This window comes from Temnothorax nylanderi, unplaced genomic scaffold (genome assembly GCF_030848795.1).
Source record: "Temnothorax nylanderi isolate EJ_2023f unplaced genomic scaffold, tnyl_v1.0 TNYL_tig0043_pilon, whole genome shotgun sequence".
Lineage (NCBI taxonomy): Eukaryota > Metazoa > Arthropoda > Insecta > Hymenoptera > Formicidae > Temnothorax > Temnothorax nylanderi.
Window position 1 is genome coordinate 423,991 of NW_027249105.1, and position 22,685 is coordinate 446,675.

General features: G+C 33.9%; 3 protein-coding genes across 4 annotated transcripts in view; 2 read left to right on the top strand and 1 right to left on the bottom strand.

Annotated features, from left to right (window-relative positions):
* Positions 1-4,427: 4,427 nt before the first annotated feature.
* On the bottom strand, positions 4,428-9,390 carry Stam (signal transducing adaptor molecule). Of its 2 annotated transcripts, none has more exons than XM_071704635.1 (10): positions 9,170-9,390; positions 8,447-8,607; positions 8,123-8,368; positions 7,740-7,815; positions 7,425-7,637; positions 7,212-7,331; positions 6,920-7,108; positions 6,619-6,833; positions 6,308-6,540; positions 4,428-6,055 (listed from the first exon to the last, which is right to left on the bottom strand). In XM_071704635.1, exons 1-10 carry the CDS (start codon positions 9,210-9,212, stop codon positions 5,941-5,943), a joined length of 1,611 nt encoding a protein of 536 aa, XP_071560736.1. In that variant the 5' UTR covers positions 9,213-9,390; the 3' UTR covers positions 4,428-5,940. The 2 variants fall into 2 exon arrangements, with proteins under 2 accessions (XP_071560736.1, XP_071560735.1); XM_071704634.1 differs by having other exon boundaries at positions 4,428-6,058.
* A 144-nt stretch (positions 9,391-9,534) lies between these two features.
* On the top strand, positions 9,535-11,714 carry Zuc (Mitochondrial cardiolipin hydrolase zuc). The gene is made up of 5 exons (XM_071704636.1): positions 9,535-9,901; positions 10,074-10,170; positions 10,335-10,633; positions 10,737-10,921; positions 11,040-11,714. The coding sequence occupies exons 3-5, from the start codon at positions 10,377-10,379 to the stop codon at positions 11,276-11,278; spliced, it is 681 nt and encodes a 226-aa protein (XP_071560737.1). The 5' UTR covers positions 9,535-9,901; positions 10,074-10,170; positions 10,335-10,376; the 3' UTR covers positions 11,279-11,714.
* Positions 11,715-14,749: 3,035 nt separating this feature from the next.
* Positions 14,750-22,685, top strand: part of Blop (blue-sensitive opsin) — a 230,374-nt gene continuing 222,438 nt past the window's right edge. The window contains exon 1 of the mRNA XM_071704646.1: positions 14,750-14,989. The gene's annotated coding sequence lies outside the window, so the exon portion shown is untranslated. The remainder of the gene's footprint in view (positions 14,990-22,685) is intronic.

Consider the following 22,685-nt stretch of genomic DNA (forward strand, 5'->3'; position numbering starts at 1 on the left):
ATCTTCTTTCTCGTCATTCTTTCTACGGAACGACCTGGAAAAGTAGTTTCTACAAAGGCAGCTACACAGAATTGTTATATCCAATAGTAATAATCTAGTAGTGGTAGTGCATTATTATTCTCGCGTTTCCTTTCTGTATTAAGATTGAGAAATTATTGTAAATTAGCGCAAGATTCATCAAGGATATAGAGATAGGCAATCTATTGATATATTTTATATGTATACGTAAGAATAGCTGCGAGTTAAAAGAAACTCATCTCTTCTCATATTCAATTTTAAATATATAAAAATATCAAAGCCAATTTTTACATCAAAATATGAAAGATTTAGATCACAAATATTTAGATCTTGAGATTATGACTGTCATGAATCATCGATAAAACTTCTTTCTTTTTAATACAAACATCACAAAAATTAAAAATTTATTAATTTTTGTCAATATTATATACATATGTTATATAATGAAAAGATTGTTTATAATTCTCTTGATATGATTATTCGTAGTGATCATTATAGACATAGATTGTTTCGTGAATCTTTCAAAGATCTTTAATATAATCACACTGTCACCCATTAAATTCGCAGATCATATTCGCATAGTCCCTAAGGTTCAAACCCTGCTAAATATCAAATATACCGCTAGTGAAATGTACAACCTTTTCCATGTGACGTCTCACTACTGTTTAATCTATAGCCCATCTAATGACCGATAGAAACCTGACCTTTCGAAGTGGGCATTTATCTATGATCGCGAAATTTGAGAACTAACGCATACACCCGCAATAATTATTAGCTAATGGCTAAAGTTTGCACGCAATTGCTTTATTAAGGTGCAGGAAGGCTGTTGCGCAATGCGGAATATATTGCTTAACAAGCTAAACTAGAAATAAATTAAAGTTGTTCTTCTCATATATAGATAATATCACTTAATACTGCTTTTTAAACTATTTTAATTTTAGCTGTTTTCTTTAATGAATCATTTAGTAAAGAATGCGGAGAAGTTATCGTGAAATTATGTAAGGAGGTAAATAACATCATACTTTATCCGAGGATGGAAGAACCAACAGATGGATTTAGGATTTTTATAGCTGATATCATACAAACAAAGTATAAATAATCTTGCTAACGCGACTTCTTATCAATGATGGTGAATCATGCGAAAGATATGTAGTAATAATAATGAACACGCGTCACACGACATTATCAGGATGATTTCAGATTTATCGATTTTGAATTTGTACACATTCAAGTAGCCAGACGTGTTGTGTTTTGTATTTCGATCCAACGGACAGTTTTTTCCGACACATTGCGAGACCTCTTTCCTCACGTTCCATAAATCGTTGCCATTTAGATTATAATGTGCTATTTTTTAATTGAAAAAATTAATTTCGTCATTATTTAACTGATTCTAGTTAAATCATCTACACCGCATTCTTTATCGTTACTCTTTCATATATCGATATATGACTTGCATATACATATACATATATAAATTCCATCGATCATTTTAGAAATTAAATTAACAGTCTATTAAGATTTTGTTATCAATAATTTTGCTATAATGACTACGTTTTGCCCATAATTTATTTTAACATTCTCTTATTTTGTTAATCTTTAATTTATTATTTACATTTAAATAAAACAATATTATATTATATTTTTTAACAGGTATTTAAATAGCTGTTCTCGACAGCAGATAAGTTTTTATAGCATTTAAATTGGTTGCTTAAAAAGTTAACTCTTGCATACCAAAGTTGTAATTTATACATTGTAATTATTCTATAATAGACATTTCAATACTTAAAAGATTAATTGATGTAAGAATATTGTGCAGTGGCTGGCAGAACATGGCTGTTAAACTGAATTATGTTTAATACGCTGTGTTTAAATACGTTTATTTCTTATTATAAATATTATAGCAAAGTCATTTAGGTATTCACGAAAAAAGTCATTATTGTTTCGATCATTGAGATATATTCACGCGAATCTGACTTGAGATGAGCCGATCCTAGACCTAGAAAAACAATTGCACTGGCCTTGAGCTACATACGAGAGCAGTAGAAGTGATAGAACAAAACATCGCCTTGATAGAGAAATTCCAATTTGAGAATGACGATGTAGAACATAAAGCAAAGCGAAAAAACTAAGATTGCAATTGTCTACCATTTCTACCAACAAAGATTTAAGGCTCAGTCACTATGAGAAAAATAAGGAATAAGATAAAAGAATAAGGAATAAGGCATGTTGCATCTCACTTTAATGTACATGTACTGAAGTGAGATGCGACATTCCCTTATTCCTTATTCCTTTATCTTATTCCTTATTTTCCTCATTGTGACTGAGCCCTTACGATCGAAAATTTGAAATTTATTCCTTCTTGATGAAAATATCGAGGGAGAGAAGAGGAAATAACCATTTAACATCGTATGTCTTCGTAACCAAGTCTCAAATTAAAATTCCCCATAAAAATCTATTAGTTGTTGTAACTTTTATGATAATACGAGAAATTGGATTTTCTTTTTTCTGCAAGAAACAATAATGATTAATAGATTTATAAATGTATACTATATAAAGCTATTAATCATTATAAATATAGCGATTGCTGATAAATGTTGATACTAAATGATTGCTAATATTGATAAAGGAGCGAGAAGAGTAAGTTAGAATTTTTTTTCGTTTTATTGCATGACTAGATATTTTACAGCGGCTCGGCTATCATGATTGATAGTCACGAAGTCTTGTCTGCGACTTGGAAACGAAACCGAGGGATCTAGAATGTTAATGCCAAGGTTGCTTGGTCCATTGTCGATCTAAGAAATGCCATTGCCAAGGAAATCTATTCATTATTCTAACGATTTTATCAGCAAAACAGTTATAAGGAAGTTGCATCAATCCGTTATCGATACACCATCCGATATACGAAATGATACAAACGACTGATAAGAAAAGTGACGCATGCAGTAAAAGTAGCAATTAAGAGCGAGAAAGCGGTACATGAATAATATCAATGAAATCAATTAAAGTATATTAAAGTACATCATTAATTAAGAATATAAAAAAAATGGATACAATTATCTAAACATTATTTATATAGAAAAATCAGTAATCAATTAAAAAGAGTAACGGATTTAGAAGTCAATATCACAATGAAATAAAGACCGTTAGTTAAAAGAATTCTTCAAAATTAAAAGATTTCTTCATTGTTTTCAATGCAATGCGTTAATAATTAATATTAGAATAATTAAACATTTATACATCTCGTATACGCTATAGGCGGTTGCATATAAATTTTCTCACGTTTTAGAATAATTCATTAGATGTTAATACGCTATTATTCGTTCGTCAGGCACGTTAAGTGTTGATTATGTTATTCAAGCATGAATATTTGCAAAATTGCTATAGGCAAAATTACCTTATACGTAATTGTTCATAAATTAGTTAATATATTATTTGTTTATCAACTTAAATTTATGTGATGTACAATATCAGAAACGTTTAATTGATAATAAGAAATGCACAACATAATATGCATATATGCGAGCAATATAACATGCATAGTATAATGCAAAGTAAAATATAAAGTGAAACAAAAATATTTACAATATAATTATACATTGTTTGATTGTTGCGAATCGCTAATAAAACCTACTTGGTATATGAACTAAAATGAGAATCGCACGAGAATAAAACTTACGCACAAGAATAAAAATTAATTAAAATTTATGCACGCGGATGCGTGCCACATGTTGCATAAGAAAAAACAAACGATTAATAACGGGACTTATTTGCGGGATTTTTCAATCATTAATTCATTGTTCCATCGATCGTAAATCTTCCATTACGGGGAATTATATTATTCCCTGTATATCTATATGTATATCTTCAGGCGTAGCCCATTATGCAATTTTAAATAATTCTCGAATATCATTAATGACTATTAAGAAGCGATTGTTACTGTAAAAGTATCAGAAGGTCGTCGTGGCAAGGTGCGGCGAGAAAAAGCGAAAAATTAATATGCAATTTTTAACGTACATACAATGTATGACGGATTTAGAAATCAATATCACAATGAAAAAATATTCACTCTTCATTAACAATAGTCTGCGATCAGCGACAACAGTATGCATTATTAAGTTGTTTAGTTAAAAGTGACAGATGGCATACCGAGAAGAATCCGTACAAACGTAGCGTATTACGCGTATAAATATGCAGAATATATAATAATTATTGCAACAATATTTTTTAGTACTGGGAGATGCTGGAGGCCGAAATTATGCACACATGATTTTCGCACTTTAGGTGATAATTGATATTTATCTGCTAAACCGCTACATGATAATGAATACTTTCCTATCATACTCTTAGCATTTCGTCAAGGTTCTGTCAACGGCTGCGAAGTGGGAATATAATATTAGTAGAGAAGCATGTAAGTGAACATTTCGAAAAATGTATTTTCTTGCGGTATTTACATAATATACAGTCGCGAGATTTTCTTTCGCAAGGTAAATCCGTATGCATACAAGAAAGAAATCGAAGCACGATAATTGATTACATAAATAAAGCCATTTTAATGGTAACATAACATACACAGCATAAATAGCGTCTACTCTCCATATGACCTGTTATTTGTCTCATTTTTTAATTTTTATCTCGTTTCCGTCTTTATTCGCTTAAATGTACGATGTAAACAATATTGTTGCTACAAAAACATTGGTACGTTCTGCCCCTAAAATTATGCCTTAAATTATGTTTCCATCTAGAGTTAAGGCATGAACGCAGTACCGTTGTGTACTTCTTATGTACTTTTTTCTTCTTTTTTTATTTTTTACATCAGAAGCCGAATGCTTTGAATGATTATGCCGATATGCATTGTATTGGAGAATAAAACATATTAACATAATGATAATTTGAATATATCGTAAATGGCCGAAAAGCGTTGACCATTTTCGTCACATATTTGAGACAGGACGTTTCATCGTATATGTACAAATATAACTTATTATTTAACAATCGATAAAAAATTTGTCGCAGTCCCACTATTTTTTAAGCAATTAGTAGGAATTAGTCTTATTGTACACAATGGAGAGACTAGACCATACTGAGATATTTTCTTGCAAAAGATGTTTCAATTTCTTGCAAAAAATGTTTTAAATTTCTTGCAGAAGATATTTAGCAATTAAAAAAGCCTTAACAACATTTCATGATTGTAACACTCCTTTAACAATAATATCACTTCGTTTCCTAGTAATCACGCTGCAATCCCAGTTTTGCACTTGATCGATGGCAGAATAGAAAACTATAAAATATTTCTTGAGCCTTTCTATTCATACACAAATTCCAAAATCTCATATTTCATGTATTTTTCCGACACATTGCTGAGACATTATTCAAAATATATATGATATTTTAAAAATGCAAAATTTACAATTTATGACATATGTGACAATGCTTACAACTTAGATGTAAAACAAAGCACGAAGAATTAATCTTTTTTTTATATTTATATACATAAAACTATAAGAAAAGTATTATTTAAAATAAAGTCATGTGTAGAAATGTGGGATTTAAAATATTTTTACAGATACATTAATATTTAATAAAATACCTTTTTTTAATAATGTGATTCAAACAATAATCAGATAACAGAAATCAAACTAGTTTGAAGGAATGTATAAATTTAAACTGAACAGTCTGAGTCAATAAATACCTAAGAATTACAAAACTAAATGTGTTGTAGACAACATAAGTCACTTTCTGCTTTGCTTTTCCTAATCGGATGTATACTTAAAACAATAGATCTTAAATCCGAACATAAAATTTTTATTAAAAACCCATTATCTTTGGCTACTTTGGGTATGTTTATTTAAATAATTATAATATAGTGTAATATTGTACAACTTGAATTAGAGTACAAGATGAGTCGTAACGCATAGCTTTGCTTTACATCATGTGTTGCCCATTCGGTGGAGCATATTGCGATTGCTGATTTACAGATGGTCCTGCAGGTCCAGGCGGACCATATGGCCCGGGTGCAGGGCCGCTTTGAGGTGGGTATCTGCTATGTAATATATTAAATTATCATTTCTAACATTAAAAAAAAAAGAAAAAATTAAATAAAACATAATGCAATTGAGCAATAATATTGTCACATAATACACGAAAAATGTGTATGCACACGCTTGTATGTGTATTGCAATTTATGTGTAAGAAATGTTGCAAAACATGGAAATATTTTTTATTTACAGTTACTCTTCTGATTATAGCGAATTTTGAGATTGGTGTTACAATAAAAATAAATTAAACATACCCCTGTGGTTGATAAGGAAGGTTTTGATCAGGCGGCGGCAAAGATGACCCTTGTGGATGTCCAGGCGAATGTTGGTGAGGTCCCGATTGAACATGAAAATGCTGGGGTAAAGCAATGTTTGGCATACTGGTAGGACCCATGTACTCGTTGCTCGGCAAACTCGTGTTATACGGCCCCACCGGACCTGAGCCGGCTCCAGTGGGGAACGGAGAAGGCGGCATACCATTAAACATCTGTTGAAGGATGTAGCAATGTCAGAATATCTCGCGCTATTGTAAGAATCGTTACTTAGAGTCCGTCGAGGCACTTACGTGCGTTGGTGGTGGATTGTGGAATGGATAAGGACTTATATGTGGCTGCATTTTAGGCAAAGTGTAGCCAGTCGGCGTTGGAGGTTCTCTCATCAAGGTATGGTACAAATTAAGAGCGTCGACCAAATCGGAACTTAATTGGGTAAGCTGCGCATGCCGCCTATCTACTTTTTCCAAAGCCGCATCAATCAAGGGCCCCATTGCCGTAACTTGGTCTGCAAAATGCAATAGATGGAAATGATGAATATTAGTAACATTTTTTTTTTGTAATTGTTTTTATCATGAATTTATTCATAGTTACCTTCTAAATCAAGCATTTCCTGAGGATCGGAGGTATCACATTGTGGATCAGCTTCGTGAAGTAGATGTAATAATCTATCCATTTTCTTTTCATCTATTTCAACTTCCACCACTTCGGGTTCACGTTTCACCATTTTTACTTCCACTTCTTCCGCAAATTGCACTAATTTCTTGTTACTATGTTCCAATTCTGTACATAAATACATTCATATTAATTCAATCACGATCACACATAATAAATAATTCAAGGACGTTTAAACATCAAAAAATTAATTAAGTCGCGTATATCTTACTTGTAAACTCTTCTGGTTCAACAGACAAATCAGCAGTAACAAAATTGGAGGGGAAGAGGCCTTCGCCTCTTTGATTGCTGCCCTTCCACCAATTTGGATGAGAATCGTCCAAAATGTTAACTAAAAAATCAAATTCACAATTAGAAATTCATTTCTAATATCTATCATCTTGTGTGTTGTGTTTTTGTATTATAATAATTTTTATACACATACTTATTTCTCCTGCTAAGAATGTTAGTTCATTATCCTCTGCAGCTTCAAAATCATACAGAGCACGTACTTTTCTGCCTTCTTGGGAGGTGCTCGAAGCTCCAAGCACAGAATTCACACTAGGATATAAACTAGTACTTTTTTTAGAGGCTGGCGAACTATGCGATGAAGTGCTTTGAGTATGCGTCTTATTTTCTTGCAATGAAAGTTGTATGGCTGTAAAAAATTGTCTATATAATAACTAAATATATAATAATAATATAAAAGTAAACTTGAAACATTATTAAATGTATAATGGAAATAATATCAAATTGTTACCTTTTGCAATATCTGATTCTTCTTGCGAATTTGTTACTACATTAGGATCTCTGCTCAGAGTGCTAGCACGTTTTGGCTAAAAAAACATTGCATTTTATACATGTAAGAAATAGTTTAAAAATTGAATTGAATTAATAATATCACATGCCCAATAAGTTGATTTATTCAAAATGTATTTAATAGTTTATAAAGTAACCATACGATACAATATAAGTTCAGAAGAGGGACATAGAGTGTCAATAAGTGATAGTCTTATCTGACTGATTTAAATAATGCAATCTGGAGTAGTGGTTCAATACTCGACTTTGCAATAACTATGAATCATTTATATTTCTACAGTTAACGAAGAAGGTGCGATAATAACACAAAGGATAAAGACTCACCGTATCCGAGACAGAAGAAAAGTCATGGCCTTCACTTCTGAGCTTATTGTATAAGCTTGGAATCAGATTCAATTGCGGATCTGCTTTAAAATCACCTTCCACCCATTTTTTCAAAAGCGCTTTGATTTTATCCACTATTTTCGGTTGCGGATGGTTAATAAGCTTTCGCAAATCATTTTCAAAATCTCTGGACGCAATTTCCAAGTGGAAAACCTTTCCGCAATTACTGGCGCAAGCGTCCAACAACTAAATCAAAGATAAATAATCAAAAATTTGGTGGAACAGGTTAAGGCATTTACTGTTAAAGGACAATGTGGTACTAACTGTTATAGCTTGCATGACCACATGAGGGTCCTGATGGTACAATCTCTTATTGATAGAACGTAAACAGTCCTTGGCGTTCTGATTGGAGGTGCCCACTTTGTCGCAGATGTCCATTATCTTTCCCCATTCTTCCGTTACATTTTTCTCGTTAGTTGCCTTTTCTGATGCAACGCAATTAAATAATGATTTAAAGAGTGATTCATCACAGGATTCTCAATGACATGCATAATCAAATAGTAATAAAAAGTTTTTTTTTAAATAAAAATACAAAGATTAAGATAACTCAGGCAGATACAACAATAAAATTCGCAGGCATCGTATAGATAAAGCTTCAACAAAGGAACAGACGCTCTCTGCAATTGCGTTGCGACACGCAAGAGAGATATCAAGCGGCGAGCTGTCATCGCTGGCACCGACGGAATCGCCGCCGCCGCCCCGTTTTTTTCCGCGCGGAAAATCGGTCGGATTTGGGGGGGCGGAGGAACAGCGCGGAAGAATCGGACGATGCGGTCGGAGGTCAAGTGTCAACAACCGCTTAATGCGTCCGACGTGGAAAAGGAGAGCCGTTCCTCGGGCGAGGGCCCGCGGACGAGCGAGCGGTCGCGGGCCCTCGCGCGCGGCGGGAGGCGGGAGGCGGGAGACGGGAGGCGGGAGGCGGCGCTGGGCCGCGGCGAGCGTATCGCCAGGCCAGGCCGACCGCGAGGAAACGAGGGTATTACTCACCGACGTCAGCGTCGAAGGGCGAGGAGGTCGGGAAGAGGCCCATCGTCGCGGCTCTCTCTCGCGCCCACCAGCCGTCGTAGATCGTCCCTACTGTCGTCGCGCTCGCACGTCGGCACGTCGTCGCGGAATCGCGCTGCGCATCCAGCTGATATTTACTCACAAACACGTCCGGCCGAACGACTGACGATACTCCGCTCCGCCGCACCAACGGACATCTTTGCCCCCCGGATCTGCCAGGGACCTATCGATACCTATCGAAGCGCGACTTGATTCGAGAGAACGCTCGCCGGCGACGAGGCGGACGAGGACGAGACTCGAACAAGATTATGGATTCATCGTCCTTGGGAGGACGTACGTGGTTTTTCGTTGGAAGCTTCGAAGGCGTATATTATGTATCAAAGTAGAATTTCACGGGAGCTTGGCGAGAGAAAGAAAGCTCGCAACGCGACGATCGATGTATCGAATGACGTGAATGCGACCGCCGTGCGAGCGCGAATCATCGCGTTCCCCGATACTCGAAATGGAATAACCAAGTAAACCAAGATGGCACTGCCAATCGAATCCTCTCTCGTCCAGTGTCCACTCAGTCCACTCAGCTTGGCCGTCACATAAACAGAAATATATAAACAAGCTATCTCGTACTTCGTCATTTCTTCCTAAAAAACTTTGGGATATTTAACGTGCCGTCAACCATTGGACCGCTAGATTCGTTTCTTCCTCTGACTCCATCAGGTTATAATTGGAATTAATTAGAGAATATAAATATCAAATTGTTTAGCTTGTAGTTGCTCTTCCATATCGGTTTTCCTTTCTCGACGTTTTATAAGTATATTCAATGTAATTTGTAAGTGGAATTATTAAGTAATTCTGTGATTATCATCTGTATTAATTTGACTTGCGTTAGCCACCTGCCACAGTCCAGTATTAGTCGAGAAGGCGCACGACGAGGTCTTCTCTGAGCTGATCTAATATATATTCAATCAGCTGGGATTTATATATTTGTACGTGATGTATTATTTTATTAAATCAGTGAACTGAGAGAGAGAGAGCTGAATCCTCTTTCTCGAAATGCAAATGCATTCTGTGTAAATCCCTCCCATTGTATTAAAGCACAAGGGATTCTGGCATCTTCAAGTTGACTCAAGGATTGATGTTGCTTTTTCAGAGATCGTCAGAGATTTCCAAGTTGCTTAGCTCAGATTCCAAAATGATGAGAAGTGTTGTCATTGTAATAACTTCTGGTGCCCTGGTGACGGAAGTAATGTGGCAGTTGTACAAGGTGTATAAATGTTCTCGAAGGAAAGCGATTAACACTGTCAATGGCTGCGCGACACAGCTTTGCAAAAATACAGAGGCAAAAATCTTCGAAGTCATGTTCTTTTCGAAAGACTCCACCTTATGTCGAACACATTTGGGACTTATGAAACCATGTGGGAGGCTAAATTGTGCAGTAAGACACTTGAGGTAACCTCTTTAATGTGGTATAAAGTAGAGCAATATAAAATTATTTATTAATTTTTCTCATAGCTTAATGCAACTGTATAGAATATATCTCACACATTTGCAGGCGGATTGTAGATTATTTGGATTCTGCGACCGATACTTTGGACATATGCGTATATTTCTTTACATTCTCAGATTTAGCAGAGGCAGTTATAAGAGCCAAAAAAAGGAATGTTGTCATAAGGATGATATTGGATGAGTCCATGGCAAGAAATGATACAAGCAAATTAAAGATCTTTTACAAAGAAGGTTTGTGACAAGTATTTTGAAACAAATATTGTTTAGTAGACATTTTATAATCTGGAATTCCTATTACATAGATAACGCAGCAACTTTGTAATTGACATCATATTGCTTTATTTTGCAGGCATTAAACTAAGATCAAAACAGTTAGATACCTTGATGCACCATAAATTTGTTATTATTGACAATAAGATCTTGATATCAGGCAGTATAAACTGGACTAAATCAGCATTTTTTGGAAACTTTGAGAACGTGCTAGTGACTAATGAGTCAGCAATAGTTAAGCCATTTATAACCGAGTTTGAAAACATATGGTCAATACTTGGTGCCATAACTACAGAAGCTAATTCTATAAAAACTTAAATATACATTAATTAGTTTTTTTTAATTCTATATGTTTACTTAAATTAAGTATAAGAAGAACAAGGGAGAGCATAGATATTTTTTTATTTTATACTTTTATTTTTTTATGTGTCAAGACAAAGTTCTTCGTCTTGACACTTGATTCGTGATATATTGACTGATGTTCATACAACAGACTACTTATAAGACAATATTGTAACGTTTAATTTTTATTAAGAGTAATTTTTAACTTAAAAGGTTATATATAATTTTAATTTTTTTGTAATTTTGCATGTAAATACTCTTTATAAATATATAAAGAGATAAATGTAGTTCCCGCACATGTCAATTTTACACGTTTCTATGAAATCCTAACGTAGGAAGACAAAGATCATTTATCTGCCTACATGTATATACAATATTTAATGTGAAATAAAAGACATTTTTACTTCTGTAATGTTGTCCGTTTCGTTCTACATGTACGTGCGTGTATTTCTTTCTCGAAATGATTGATGCAAATACGATATACTAATAGAAGCTAATTCTCTAATGTAATCGGATGAATCTTTGTGCTTTGATGGATTAAATTTGATGCGATAACACGTACAGCGTGGGTGCACCAAAGGGAGTTGCCAAAGGGAGTTCTGACGTCATGATGATATTACATCTTGGTATTAAGAATAGCCTTTTTGTTTTCACACAAATGAAGCTGCGCTCGTGATGCATATTGATTTTCTTTAACTGGGAAACAGTCATGGTCTTCAGAGTTCACGGCCGCATATAAATACCTTGGATAGAAAAAAAAACATTATTTCTGTACTACTTAGGCTGCAGTCCGTTTGATGCTACAAATCTTCGAAACGTTCTTTGTCTTGTTCTTTCTTCAGTGAAAGAAGAGAGAAGAAGAATGCTTCGTAGTGTTGAAGCATTTGTAGTGTTAAATGGACCACATCCTTAGTATCGAATAGATGCAGAATGAATTGTACACATAACCTAAATATATGTTTAACATTTCTACTAATGTTGGGTGCTTTCCATTTACTGACACAATTCGACATAGTGTGACATAGTGTCGTTCTGTCTTTTATTCATTGAATGCCAAGAAAGATAGAACGACGTTTGTGTCGACTTGTGTCACTAAAAACTTGTGGAAAGCACCTGTTATCATTCTGTCTGATGTAACAATTTTTTCAAAATTGTTTTTCTTTATTCTAATTTATTATTTTTTTCTCTCGACAAATTTGATACAAAAGAGATATGTATAAATTTTAAGACTTTATCATAAATATATTTAAAGAAAGTATCTATTTCTTATGGTGATAATATCAACAAGGAAGAATTAGGAATTAGGATAATTCAGAAATTTATAAATTAGGCATAAATAAATTTCTTGATGTAGAAGAGAAGGAAACTTTAAAGAAATGAGACGGATAATATTGATCTGTACATTTATAAAATAATATAAATCTAAAAACTGAGATAAAATATATATACATAGTTTTTTTTCTTTTTAGAGAAAGATTTGAAGTATTACGACAATGTATGCATCAAATTGTTGTACATGTGTCACGTTTTTCCGTAAATTCCCTCATCAATTCCTAATCTATTCGTATTCGCGTTACATCGGATAAAACGTATAAAATATTTAGCTTTTTGTTTTATTCATAAATTTTTACGTGTTTTCTTATATGTTCGTTCAAAACTTTATGAAAAATATTGGACAAAACATTGTTAATCGTCGCGATTTGTTAAAAAGCTGGTAGAAAACGTCCCACTTCCAATCGCGACTTTCAAAGATCGCATTTGTCTCAAGTTGTCTCAATATTCGAAATTATTTCGCGCCCTCTCGAACCGCCATGACACTTTGGCGACACGTCGGTTCGGCAAGCGGCGTGGGAATAGCTCCGCGGTTTTTCGCGAATTTTATCGGTTAATAGTGCGTGTCGAGCGTAAGTTTTCGTCGGGAGTGCCGATTAAAGTGACGGGCGATTGTCGGAATGTATTGGTTGCCGCGGATCTTCGCGATCGACGTTGCGCCGCTACTTGCCGTGAAACAGACTCCGGTTCAAATTCCCGTGAGTACAGATTCCGGTGCCATGGCTACGCGAAAGTGACCCTTACGTTCGTGTGAGAGACTCGAAGCGCGACTGGCGTACTTCTTACCGGACATAATATATCTCGAACTTAGATCATTCTAACATATCGCGCGTTCTTACGGCGTCTAATTGGATATCTGTCGAGATAAACGACGAGAAATACTAAAAATAGTATACTGTATATCGGTAGAGTGATTTCGCGACGGTTTTGTCAAGTAAATTCCGTGCGATCGTAGCATATCTGCGCTTCTTTTACCGCGTCGGTAAATAAGAAATTCTACTGTGCCTCATGTCGAGATTTATATGTCGATAATATGCAAACCCGCGATAGACACTATAGGGAGCTTTCCAGCAAGTGACACAAGCCGACACAAACGTCGTTCTATCTTTCTTTTTTGGCAATGAGTAACAAAGACAAAACGATACCTGTGTCGACTTGTGTCGCTTGCTGGAAAGCTCCCATAGAGTACTATAGACAGTTTCGTCAGTACATAACCTTTGTGCGAATTGTGCGATCGTAGCATTCTTCAAACAATCTCTATAATCCATAGATTGTGTTCGTGCATATAAATAAATTATTGCTTATACTTATATTTATAAATTAGAAATGAAATGGATATAGCTAATGTTGTAATTGTTTGTAAGATTGTGCATAAATTAATTGAAATATAAGGTAATAATTGAGCAATACTTTCTTCATTAGCCGCTATCGCTGCTCCTAGATTAGAAGCGGAATATTATTATTATGGTTGTAGAATCGTGTGCTTGAATTAATTAATAAAAAAGAATATGGGATAATAATTGGCAGTGGTCGCGATTTTTTTTATTAGCTACGACGTAGTTGTTTTGCAGACTAAAACAGTTAGTTTGCCATAGTTAATGCAAGTATTACATTTATAAAATTATGTGCATAAATTAAATAAAAATTTTTTAAATATTACTTTTTACTTCCTATAACAGAAGACATAGCAGTAAGTTATAATAGATATAAAATAGATATAATAGACATAATAATAGATTGCAAGAGAAATCACTGTAGTTAATGCTACGATCGCTACGATTATTAGAATTTGTTTTATCGTGTTTTATTACGAACTTTTATACGTTGTTGGGGGAATTGCTTCTCTTTAACTTATTGAAAATAAACATGGTATAAAAATAAGAACACGTATAATGTCAGTGGTGTTAAGAGAAAATGATTATCATGCTGTGCTTAGTCAGTAACGAATTTTAATTCTTTGAAACCCTAGAGACAACTTGAGTCCGAGACTTTTATACAAGTATCAAAGTTATAGGTGCGCGCTTATTACGTTTAATGAAAAATTTATCAATGCCGCAATGTCTCTCTCAAACCGATATACAGATATACATATAAAAAGTAGGTTGATAGATGAGAAGGAACAGATACGACACAGAGTACATGAGTGTGTGAATTGTGCGTGATGTAATCGCGGGACAGAACAATTCCATCTTAATCGCGCGCGAGATGAAGTGCAGTGCGGAAACTCCCAGTCAATTGTATGGAAACATTCCGATCACGCTTGTACGTGCTGCATTTGCGATGCCTTAGAGGTCTTCGGAGATGACGAGGGACCACTGGTGGAATCGGCCTTTCACAGCCCAAGACAACGTCAAGGTAGGAAATTTTTCTTCTTTTAAGAGTTATCTATATTTGCATGATCATCGACGAATTATTAATGCGATATATTTGAAAGTTATAGATGACTATTCAAAATATGTATTTTATTTAGAATATATTACTAAAAAATTTAACTTTTTTTTATAATGTATAATTGAAAAGTTAAAACTTGCTTTGTATATTAATATATAGGCATAACATTTTGAAAAAAATAGCTATCTTTGTAAAGCTAATACTCTATTTTCAATATTTCGTTGTAATTGAGAAAATTCTGATTCTTTCTTAAAAAGTTCTATGATTCTCGAAACGTTTCAAAATGGTTTTGACACAATAAAATTAAAAATATAAATAAATAAGAATCTAAAGTTACGAAATATTTACTTCATGTTCACTTCATGTTTTAGTTCTATAAAAATTAGGCATATCTTTTTTATTTTAATTAAATTGATCTGAATTTTAATACTTTCGATATAAAAATTTTATCACATTTTATTCAGAATCCTTAAGAAAGTTGGATTTCTGAAACAAATTTTACTTGCAAAAACTTTGAAAATTTTCTTACTAGAATTATTAAACCTTTTTCATGTCAAGTTTATTACAATGATAAGAATAGTTGTTAAATTTCTTAATAAGCTATGCCTGAAACTCCGAACACTTCCTTAAGTAATCTAACTTTATTATTTTTAACATTATAATTGGTGAAAGAAAAATGAAACAGTTTTTATGACTTTTTTCTTTCTTAAATGGAAATCTTTTAAGTCTTTATAGATGAATAATTCTTTATGAAAAAATCTTGCTTTTTCTTAAATTCTGGATAGTACCTTGAAACATCTATCGATTAAATATTAAGATTTAAATTGAAATAAAAGATAGTTATAACTAATTTTCATACAACAAAAATATGAAATTGGTATTTTATATCTCTTATTTTCTACACTTATTCGTTAGAAATTCGAAACGACTTTAAAGTTTTTTAATAAAAAGAAAGAGCCGGCCCAATCTCTATTAATTGTATTGAAATTTTAAAAACAAAGCGCCTAATATTTTTAATTAATAATAATTTTGTAGACCTAGTGAGTTATTTTGAGACATTTATATGTTGCCTTGTACATATATTACGCGATACGAATGAAGAATGGTTTCAGACTGATTTCGTAACTATATCATAAACGAAATCGTACACAAATCGTAGAAACTAGTTGTTACACGGCGAATGCAATTTACTTGCGGAATTTTCTCAGATTGGAAAATCAAACTAGCGTAATCGTGAGGACCATTAAGGTCGCATGCTCGTTGTTGACGCTTCGTTTCACAATCTTTATAAAGTTTCATTAATCTAATATTAGTTCCTACGCTTTGAGAGTGCGGAATTGTTTTCGCGAATAAAGCCTCGAAATCTCGAAAGTACTTTCGCGACTACGATTTATACGATTGTTTATCGGCGTCTGGTTTTTATTCGCCTCCTTTCCTTCGAGCGGACGATTTTAGAAGTCGAGTCGAGCCAGATTGTCGCCAGAAAGAGTTTGACAAAGGTAAGTGTAAATGCGAATGTATCAAAGTGTTCTGAACACCTGCCAGGTGTCATAATAGCCGTGACTTGTTGCTCGGGAAAAGCTATAATTTTTCGCATGAGCACATTTACAATGATGCTTAGACAGAACGATGTTACGCAGTCATATACATGTATGTATTATGTCCTGAATATATGATAATTACGATATATTCTACATATACAGATTGAATCTTTGATTGTATTAAATATTTCTATGAAAGAACCGAAAAAGAAATTTTTGCTATTCATTAAGGACGTTCACCGGTCCTTATACTAGAGAAAATCGATTTTCTATAGATTTTCTTGAAACTGTGAATATACGTTAATTTAGGTGTGCTTTATGCGTTGTATAAATTTCAGTACCTCTTGCGGTATAAAAAATCAAGATACTGAGCCTCAAAGTTTCAACTTTTACTAAGTTTTGGTAAAAATTGAAACTTTGGAGGCTCAGTATCTCGATTTTTATACCGCAAGAGGTACTGAAATTCATACCACTCATAAAGCACACCTAAATTAACGTATATTCACAGTTTCAAGAAAATCTATAGAATTTCGATTTTCTCTAGTACAAGGACCGGTGAACGTCCTTAAGAAGATATATAATTTATTTACAGATTATTCAAGCAAATCTAGCTTATTGCGCCAAAACTCACCTGTTATATAGCAATATAAAATAATAAAATTAAAAATTAATTTTTAGTTATTATTAAGCGCAAAAAAGCTGGATTTTTTCCCCTCCATTACTGTATTTTAATACATCCTTATTCTCCTACCGTTAGATAATATTATTATCACATTCCATGACACGCAAGTGTTTAATATTACGTGTAATTCTTAGTCACGTTGAAACTTTACTTGTGCGTGTTCATGCGATATTAATCCTTTGATGAGGGTTGATAATTCTGAAGTATCGCACGCATACATGTGCGCCTGCGAGCTTAATTCTGTAACGTGTAGTTAGCCGTATTGATTGTCTATTTTTAGACACACTGACGGCAACCCTGCCGTCATTAAATATTAACCCCTGGCCCGAAATAGATCCGCGCCCCGTCGACTATACTTATTATTCTGAAAAGAATAGCTGCTTATTATTTTGGGGAAAGATACAAAAAAGAGAAGAAGAAAACTTGCAGGCAATCGCGGTGGAATATTTTTCGTTTCATCACGTGTTATTGGTGATACATCATGAGTGAATTTATGGTAATTTTCTTTTGAAGATCCTTAATTTATATCTGAAGAAAAGTTAATACCTTAGAAACACGACATATTCGATTGCTGCGTAACATTTTTATAATTGGTACAATACGGATATAATTATAATATGACATAATATGGACATACATATATAAAACCTTTTCTTGTCAAAAGAATGGAATTTTATTTTGAACAGTTATTATAAAAATATACATTATTTAAAATTATATATAAGGTATATTTCAGTATTATTGAATAATTTTAACTATGCTCTCTGGCCAATCTGGAAACGATTTTTCCTTAATAAAATGTTGAAAGAAACTGTCATTTATCTTTTCTTTCAATTTTTAAAATTGTGCATATATTATTGTAACTCTAACTTTTAAATAAAAATTCTATTAGTTTATTTGAAATTAAATAAAAAATATTGTTTTATCGTCTATCTTATCTCTAAAAGCTAATTGTTTATTTCTTATTTTAAATAATTAATTATTTGAAAATATTGATACTTTTCTTAAGAATTAATTAATTCCAAATCAGTTGAAAAAAGAGATTGAAAATTGATCTGGATATTTATTTCTGGAATAATCTAATTTGTGAATTGATCTATCCAAAATGCATAGGTATTTTTATGTGCTTCATTAACGCTGTATGATACAACAATACTATCGCAGAATAGAACAAGAATCTAAATGAGAAATGTCACAAACGGAAGCATGAATTCTAGCTTGAAATACTATCGATTTATGTTTTTCAAATGCAACTTTAACTTAAAGTTATCGACAAACGAAAATAGCGCTGATATTCTTAACTATCGGAAATCGCGTACATATGTGCGTCTGTGTCGCCGATACACCGAAAATATCCCCCAGAATACATACTTATTCGGATTATCTTGGTACTTGCGAATTTAAGATCGTTTCGAGATTAAGGGTCGCACGTTTTTATTAGGACCGGTTAACGGCACGAATTAAGAAAACCAGTTTCTTCTTGCATCCGAGACGGGAGGTTTATTTGCGATGTGTGTATGTGTCTGTCTAATAGCGAGATATGTCCCGCATGTCCCAACGCGCAATCGCGCGCATCCTCGTCCTCGTCCTTATCATCGCCGCATTTTTATAGGTTGCATCCGCCCCGCGAAAGGCGCTTGAACCCGGTGACGGGGCGAACGACCTTTAATCCTGTCTCTCTCTCTCGCGAGGCCCCCCTTATGTAGGTGTACGTGAACGCGCCGGGGAGCGTTTTCTTTGACGTCAGAGGGCAATCATGCAACGTCGTAAAGCGAGCATAGAACCCTACCATCGAAATGCTCCGGGTGGTAACCGTAAATCCATACGCCTACACGATCGGTTAGTTGTCCCAATAATCCTGTAAGAGATAAGTGCGTCAAAAGGGGGGGGGGGGGTTGATAGAAACCTTGGAGAAGTAGGTGGATTAAAGAGAATTAAAAAAAAGTTAGCTCACACACAGACAGGTTGAACTTTCAAAATTAGATATCACTTGTGAAATTCTTTAATTTATAACTCTCGATACATTAAGAATTCGTAATTCCGTAGAATAAATTTTAATCTTTTCATTCAACTATATTTTTGGAAAACGTTAAGACTTTGTGTATATTCCAAAATAGATTTATATTAAAATTTTCCTATCTTCCTTAAAAAATTTATGTAATTATATGCAAACAACTCTTGAAAATTGAGATTTCTCTAGAATTTGTTATATCGAAGATGATTAAGATGTTAGAGTGTCGCTGCAACCGGTGCACCGATCACGGTGTGCACCGATACATGTGGCACGTTGTCCATACGATATATAAATAGGTTGGACGGTATGAAAATAGACATCGGGGCGTTGGACCGGAGGATCGATGACGATACTCGTCCCCGGTGGCGGCTTGCCCGGCTTTATTTTTCGTCAAGTAACCGCATTACGCGACTTGGTCGAGACAGCACGTCTGCGTGAGAAGGTGCCTAACATCAACTTGCATTATCACCCGATGTGTACATTTATATCTCAGCTTCTATATGAGATCATAAATTTAACTTTTGCGATTCTGACGTGTAAAATGATATATAACTTTTTTTACGTTCTTATAACGCATAATTTTACAGCTCCTCGGTAACATTTTCCTCTACATATGTATTCTGACATATGATTTAATTCATTTCGTTTCCGAAATCCGTCTGCGATTTTCTAAGGATAAGAAAGTGAAGATAACACTTCGGTATTTCCTTCCTCTTCTCTTTGATTATTACACAACATTTTTACTCTATGATATAATACAGGAAAGGATGGAATTATTTCAAATAATTATAGTACCCACTACATTTTCCGTTTTTTATAACAAATGTAAATCTACTTTGTCTTGTTGAATATCTTTTCTCAATTTTTTCCTACAACTTTTTAATTTTTAATATTTAAAATTATTTTTTTTTATGGTTAAAGAGGATTAATTATTTTATATTTTACGTTAGCAGAATTTTTTTGAACCTGCACCTTTTTTTCGTAGAATTGTATAAAGTTTCTATAAAAATGAAAGAAGATTCTCCTTTTCTAAATTCTAATGTAACATCGTGCATGATTTTTTATTGAAATAGAAATAAATAAGAGTATTATTTTGTTTTGTTATCCTAGTTTTAATATCGATTTTTCAATTGATAATTTTATCAATTTAGGTATTAATAACAAGCGTAATAAAAAAAATATTATATTGTTGAAATATTGTTTTTCCGATACTCGCAAATCTTACATGTGCATTTGCTGTTGATTTTTGCGTTGAACCAATCGATTAAATCTCTCATCGTGTACTGTTGTATTACGATGCGTTTAAACATACCTTCACACTGTATATGTGCTTGATGTCCGCTTTGCGGAGATAACGTCCTGTCAAGTATCCAGTCGGTTCGGTGCTTGTCAAAACAAGCCGCCGAGAATATTCGCCACGTGGATGGAAATAGCGGCACGCCGATCTAAAATATACGCGCGCATCGGAAGGAAGATGATGGAACGCGGGTGCATGTCGAGACATTCGGTTGCTGCATCCACGCTAGTGGCGTAACTAATGGCCTCGGACACTCGGCGTTGCCAGCGAAATAAAAAACTAGAGAAAAGAGAAAAAAAAGAAAAAGGAAGAAAGACGGTAGAAAAGGAGAAAGAAAGAAAATGGGGACAAGAAACAAAAAGAAAAGGAAAGAAAAACAATGAAAGAGGAAAGAGAAAAACAGGAAAAGGAAGAAGAAACCAAGAAGGATATTAAGTTTGTTATCAACGAGATTGATTTTCTTGAGAGTAAGTTATTACACGAATTAAAAAAAGTTTGTTCTATGTTTTTTCCTTATTCTTTGATATCAAATTTATATGTTCATAACATTGAATCTTATATATATTTGAATTGGAATATGTATTGGAATACATAATATGTGTAATGAACGGGAAAGTGGGCCGAGGATATGTCACACTGTCACAGCTGTGGGTCGCCTAGTAAAGATTAAATAAGTAAAGGTCTTAAAATATTCTTTGGAATATTACGTACTCGCGTGTCAACGAATATCAGGACGCATCGTGGACGATGAATTTATCTTGGCACTCTTAGAATCGAGCAAATGACGTCTAAGCGCTCTCATCAAACGTCTCATTAAACATAAGAATGACAAAACGTGCAAACGTTTGATGACAAGTTGGATGTAACATCAATTAAAGATATAATATGATATTCTTATCTTAATAATATCGAGGTAGAACCGTAGTTAAATCAGTGTTAAATCATGAAGAAGGAGAGAATGTAAAAATTTAAGAATGTAATACATTCAGGAATTTAAAATTATAATATATTAAATAAATGAGAAGAATATAATTATAAAGGAAATATTTCAAAAATGTTTTATAGATTTTAATTAATCTGTTAAGATCGAATTGTTTTAAAAAAGTTTCAATTTTTAATTGCTTAATATTTTTACTCTTTTGTGTTCTCAGAATTACAGTTTTATTATTTGTTTTAAATATATATAATTATACAATATATATATTTATGTATAGTTATATTATACATATAATTTAATTTTATGCATCTCTTTTTTAAATTCCGAGAAATATTATAAGTAATTTTGCAGTAGAAAGAGTATTAAAAAGTTTTATAATTTATTATTAATTAGAAAAAACTATGAAATGTATACAAGAAGATCTCATTAAATATTATCAGTATGTAATTATATTGTTCAAGAACAAAGCCTTGAAGTTTCGTGCTTCTGTTCTCTAAAGGGAGGAAGTTTCAAGTGTTCTCGAGACTCGCGGAATAATTACACTGCTTCTTGTGAGGTTCACCTTTGCCTCAGCTATTCGCGTGCGCTTTCAAAGAAAAAAGTGGAAGTTCCGCGTTCGTGTGCTCTTACCCGACATCAAGGTCGAGCTGGTTAGGAGTTCTACATAATTAAAGTTGACTAATGACCTTGCTAATGGCGCGCATGCTTATGTTTCTCGACATAGATGCAAATATCGAATAACGCGATATTCTGCTCGATCAGCTCGATGTTGTACAACGTTGGTAATTTCCAGGATCTAGAAAACTGTACATCTGTCGGTCTTTCTGTCAATTATTACGACGGCTGCAAGCCGTGGTATAAAAAAAAAAAAAATACGATGTATGTAACAATCGCGCCTGTTATATCGCGCATCTATTTGCTTCGATACCGTGATTCCGGGGGAACGAGAGGCAGGGTGGTTCGTTGCTTTCAGCTGGCCCGGGTATCCAGGGTTCGTCGCCATAGCGACACCCGAGCCATGGCTAGCCACCCCATTCTACAGTACAGACGGATGTAGACCGCGTAGGTTGAAAAATCCGAACGACGCGCCCTAATTAATCCGCTGATGCACAATTCAATTTGTACTCTCGCTGAAAGTTACACAAGACGTAATCTAGATAATAGATTTACGTACAGGCAAGGTAGATAA

What these genes read in the sequence shown, in the direction of transcription:
- Zuc (XM_071704636.1), top strand. Translation starts at nt 10,377, where the DNA reads ATGATGAGAAGTGTTGTCATTGTAATAACTTCTGGTGCCCTGGTGACG. An exon ending in TGTGCAGTAAGACACTTGAG is followed by an intron (nt 10,634 to 10,736) that starts GTAACCTCTTTA and finishes ACACATTTGCAG; the next exon opens with GCGGATTGTAGATTATTTGG. An exon ending in AAAGATCTTTTACAAAGAAG is followed by an intron (nt 10,922 to 11,039) that starts GTTTGTGACAAG and finishes TTTATTTTGCAG; the next exon opens with GCATTAAACTAAGATCAAAA.
- Stam (XM_071704634.1), bottom strand. Translation starts at nt 9,212, where the DNA reads ATGGGCCTCTTCCCGACCTCCTCGCCCTTCGACGCTGACGTCG. An exon ending in TGGTCATGCAAGCTATAACA is followed by an intron (nt 8,369 to 8,446) that starts GTTAGTACCACA and finishes TCTTTGATTTAG; the next exon opens with TTGTTGGACGCTTGCGCCAG. An exon ending in TGAACCAGAAGAGTTTACAA is followed by an intron (nt 7,109 to 7,211) that starts GTAAGATATACG and finishes ATTTATGTACAG; the next exon opens with AATTGGAACATAGTAACAAG.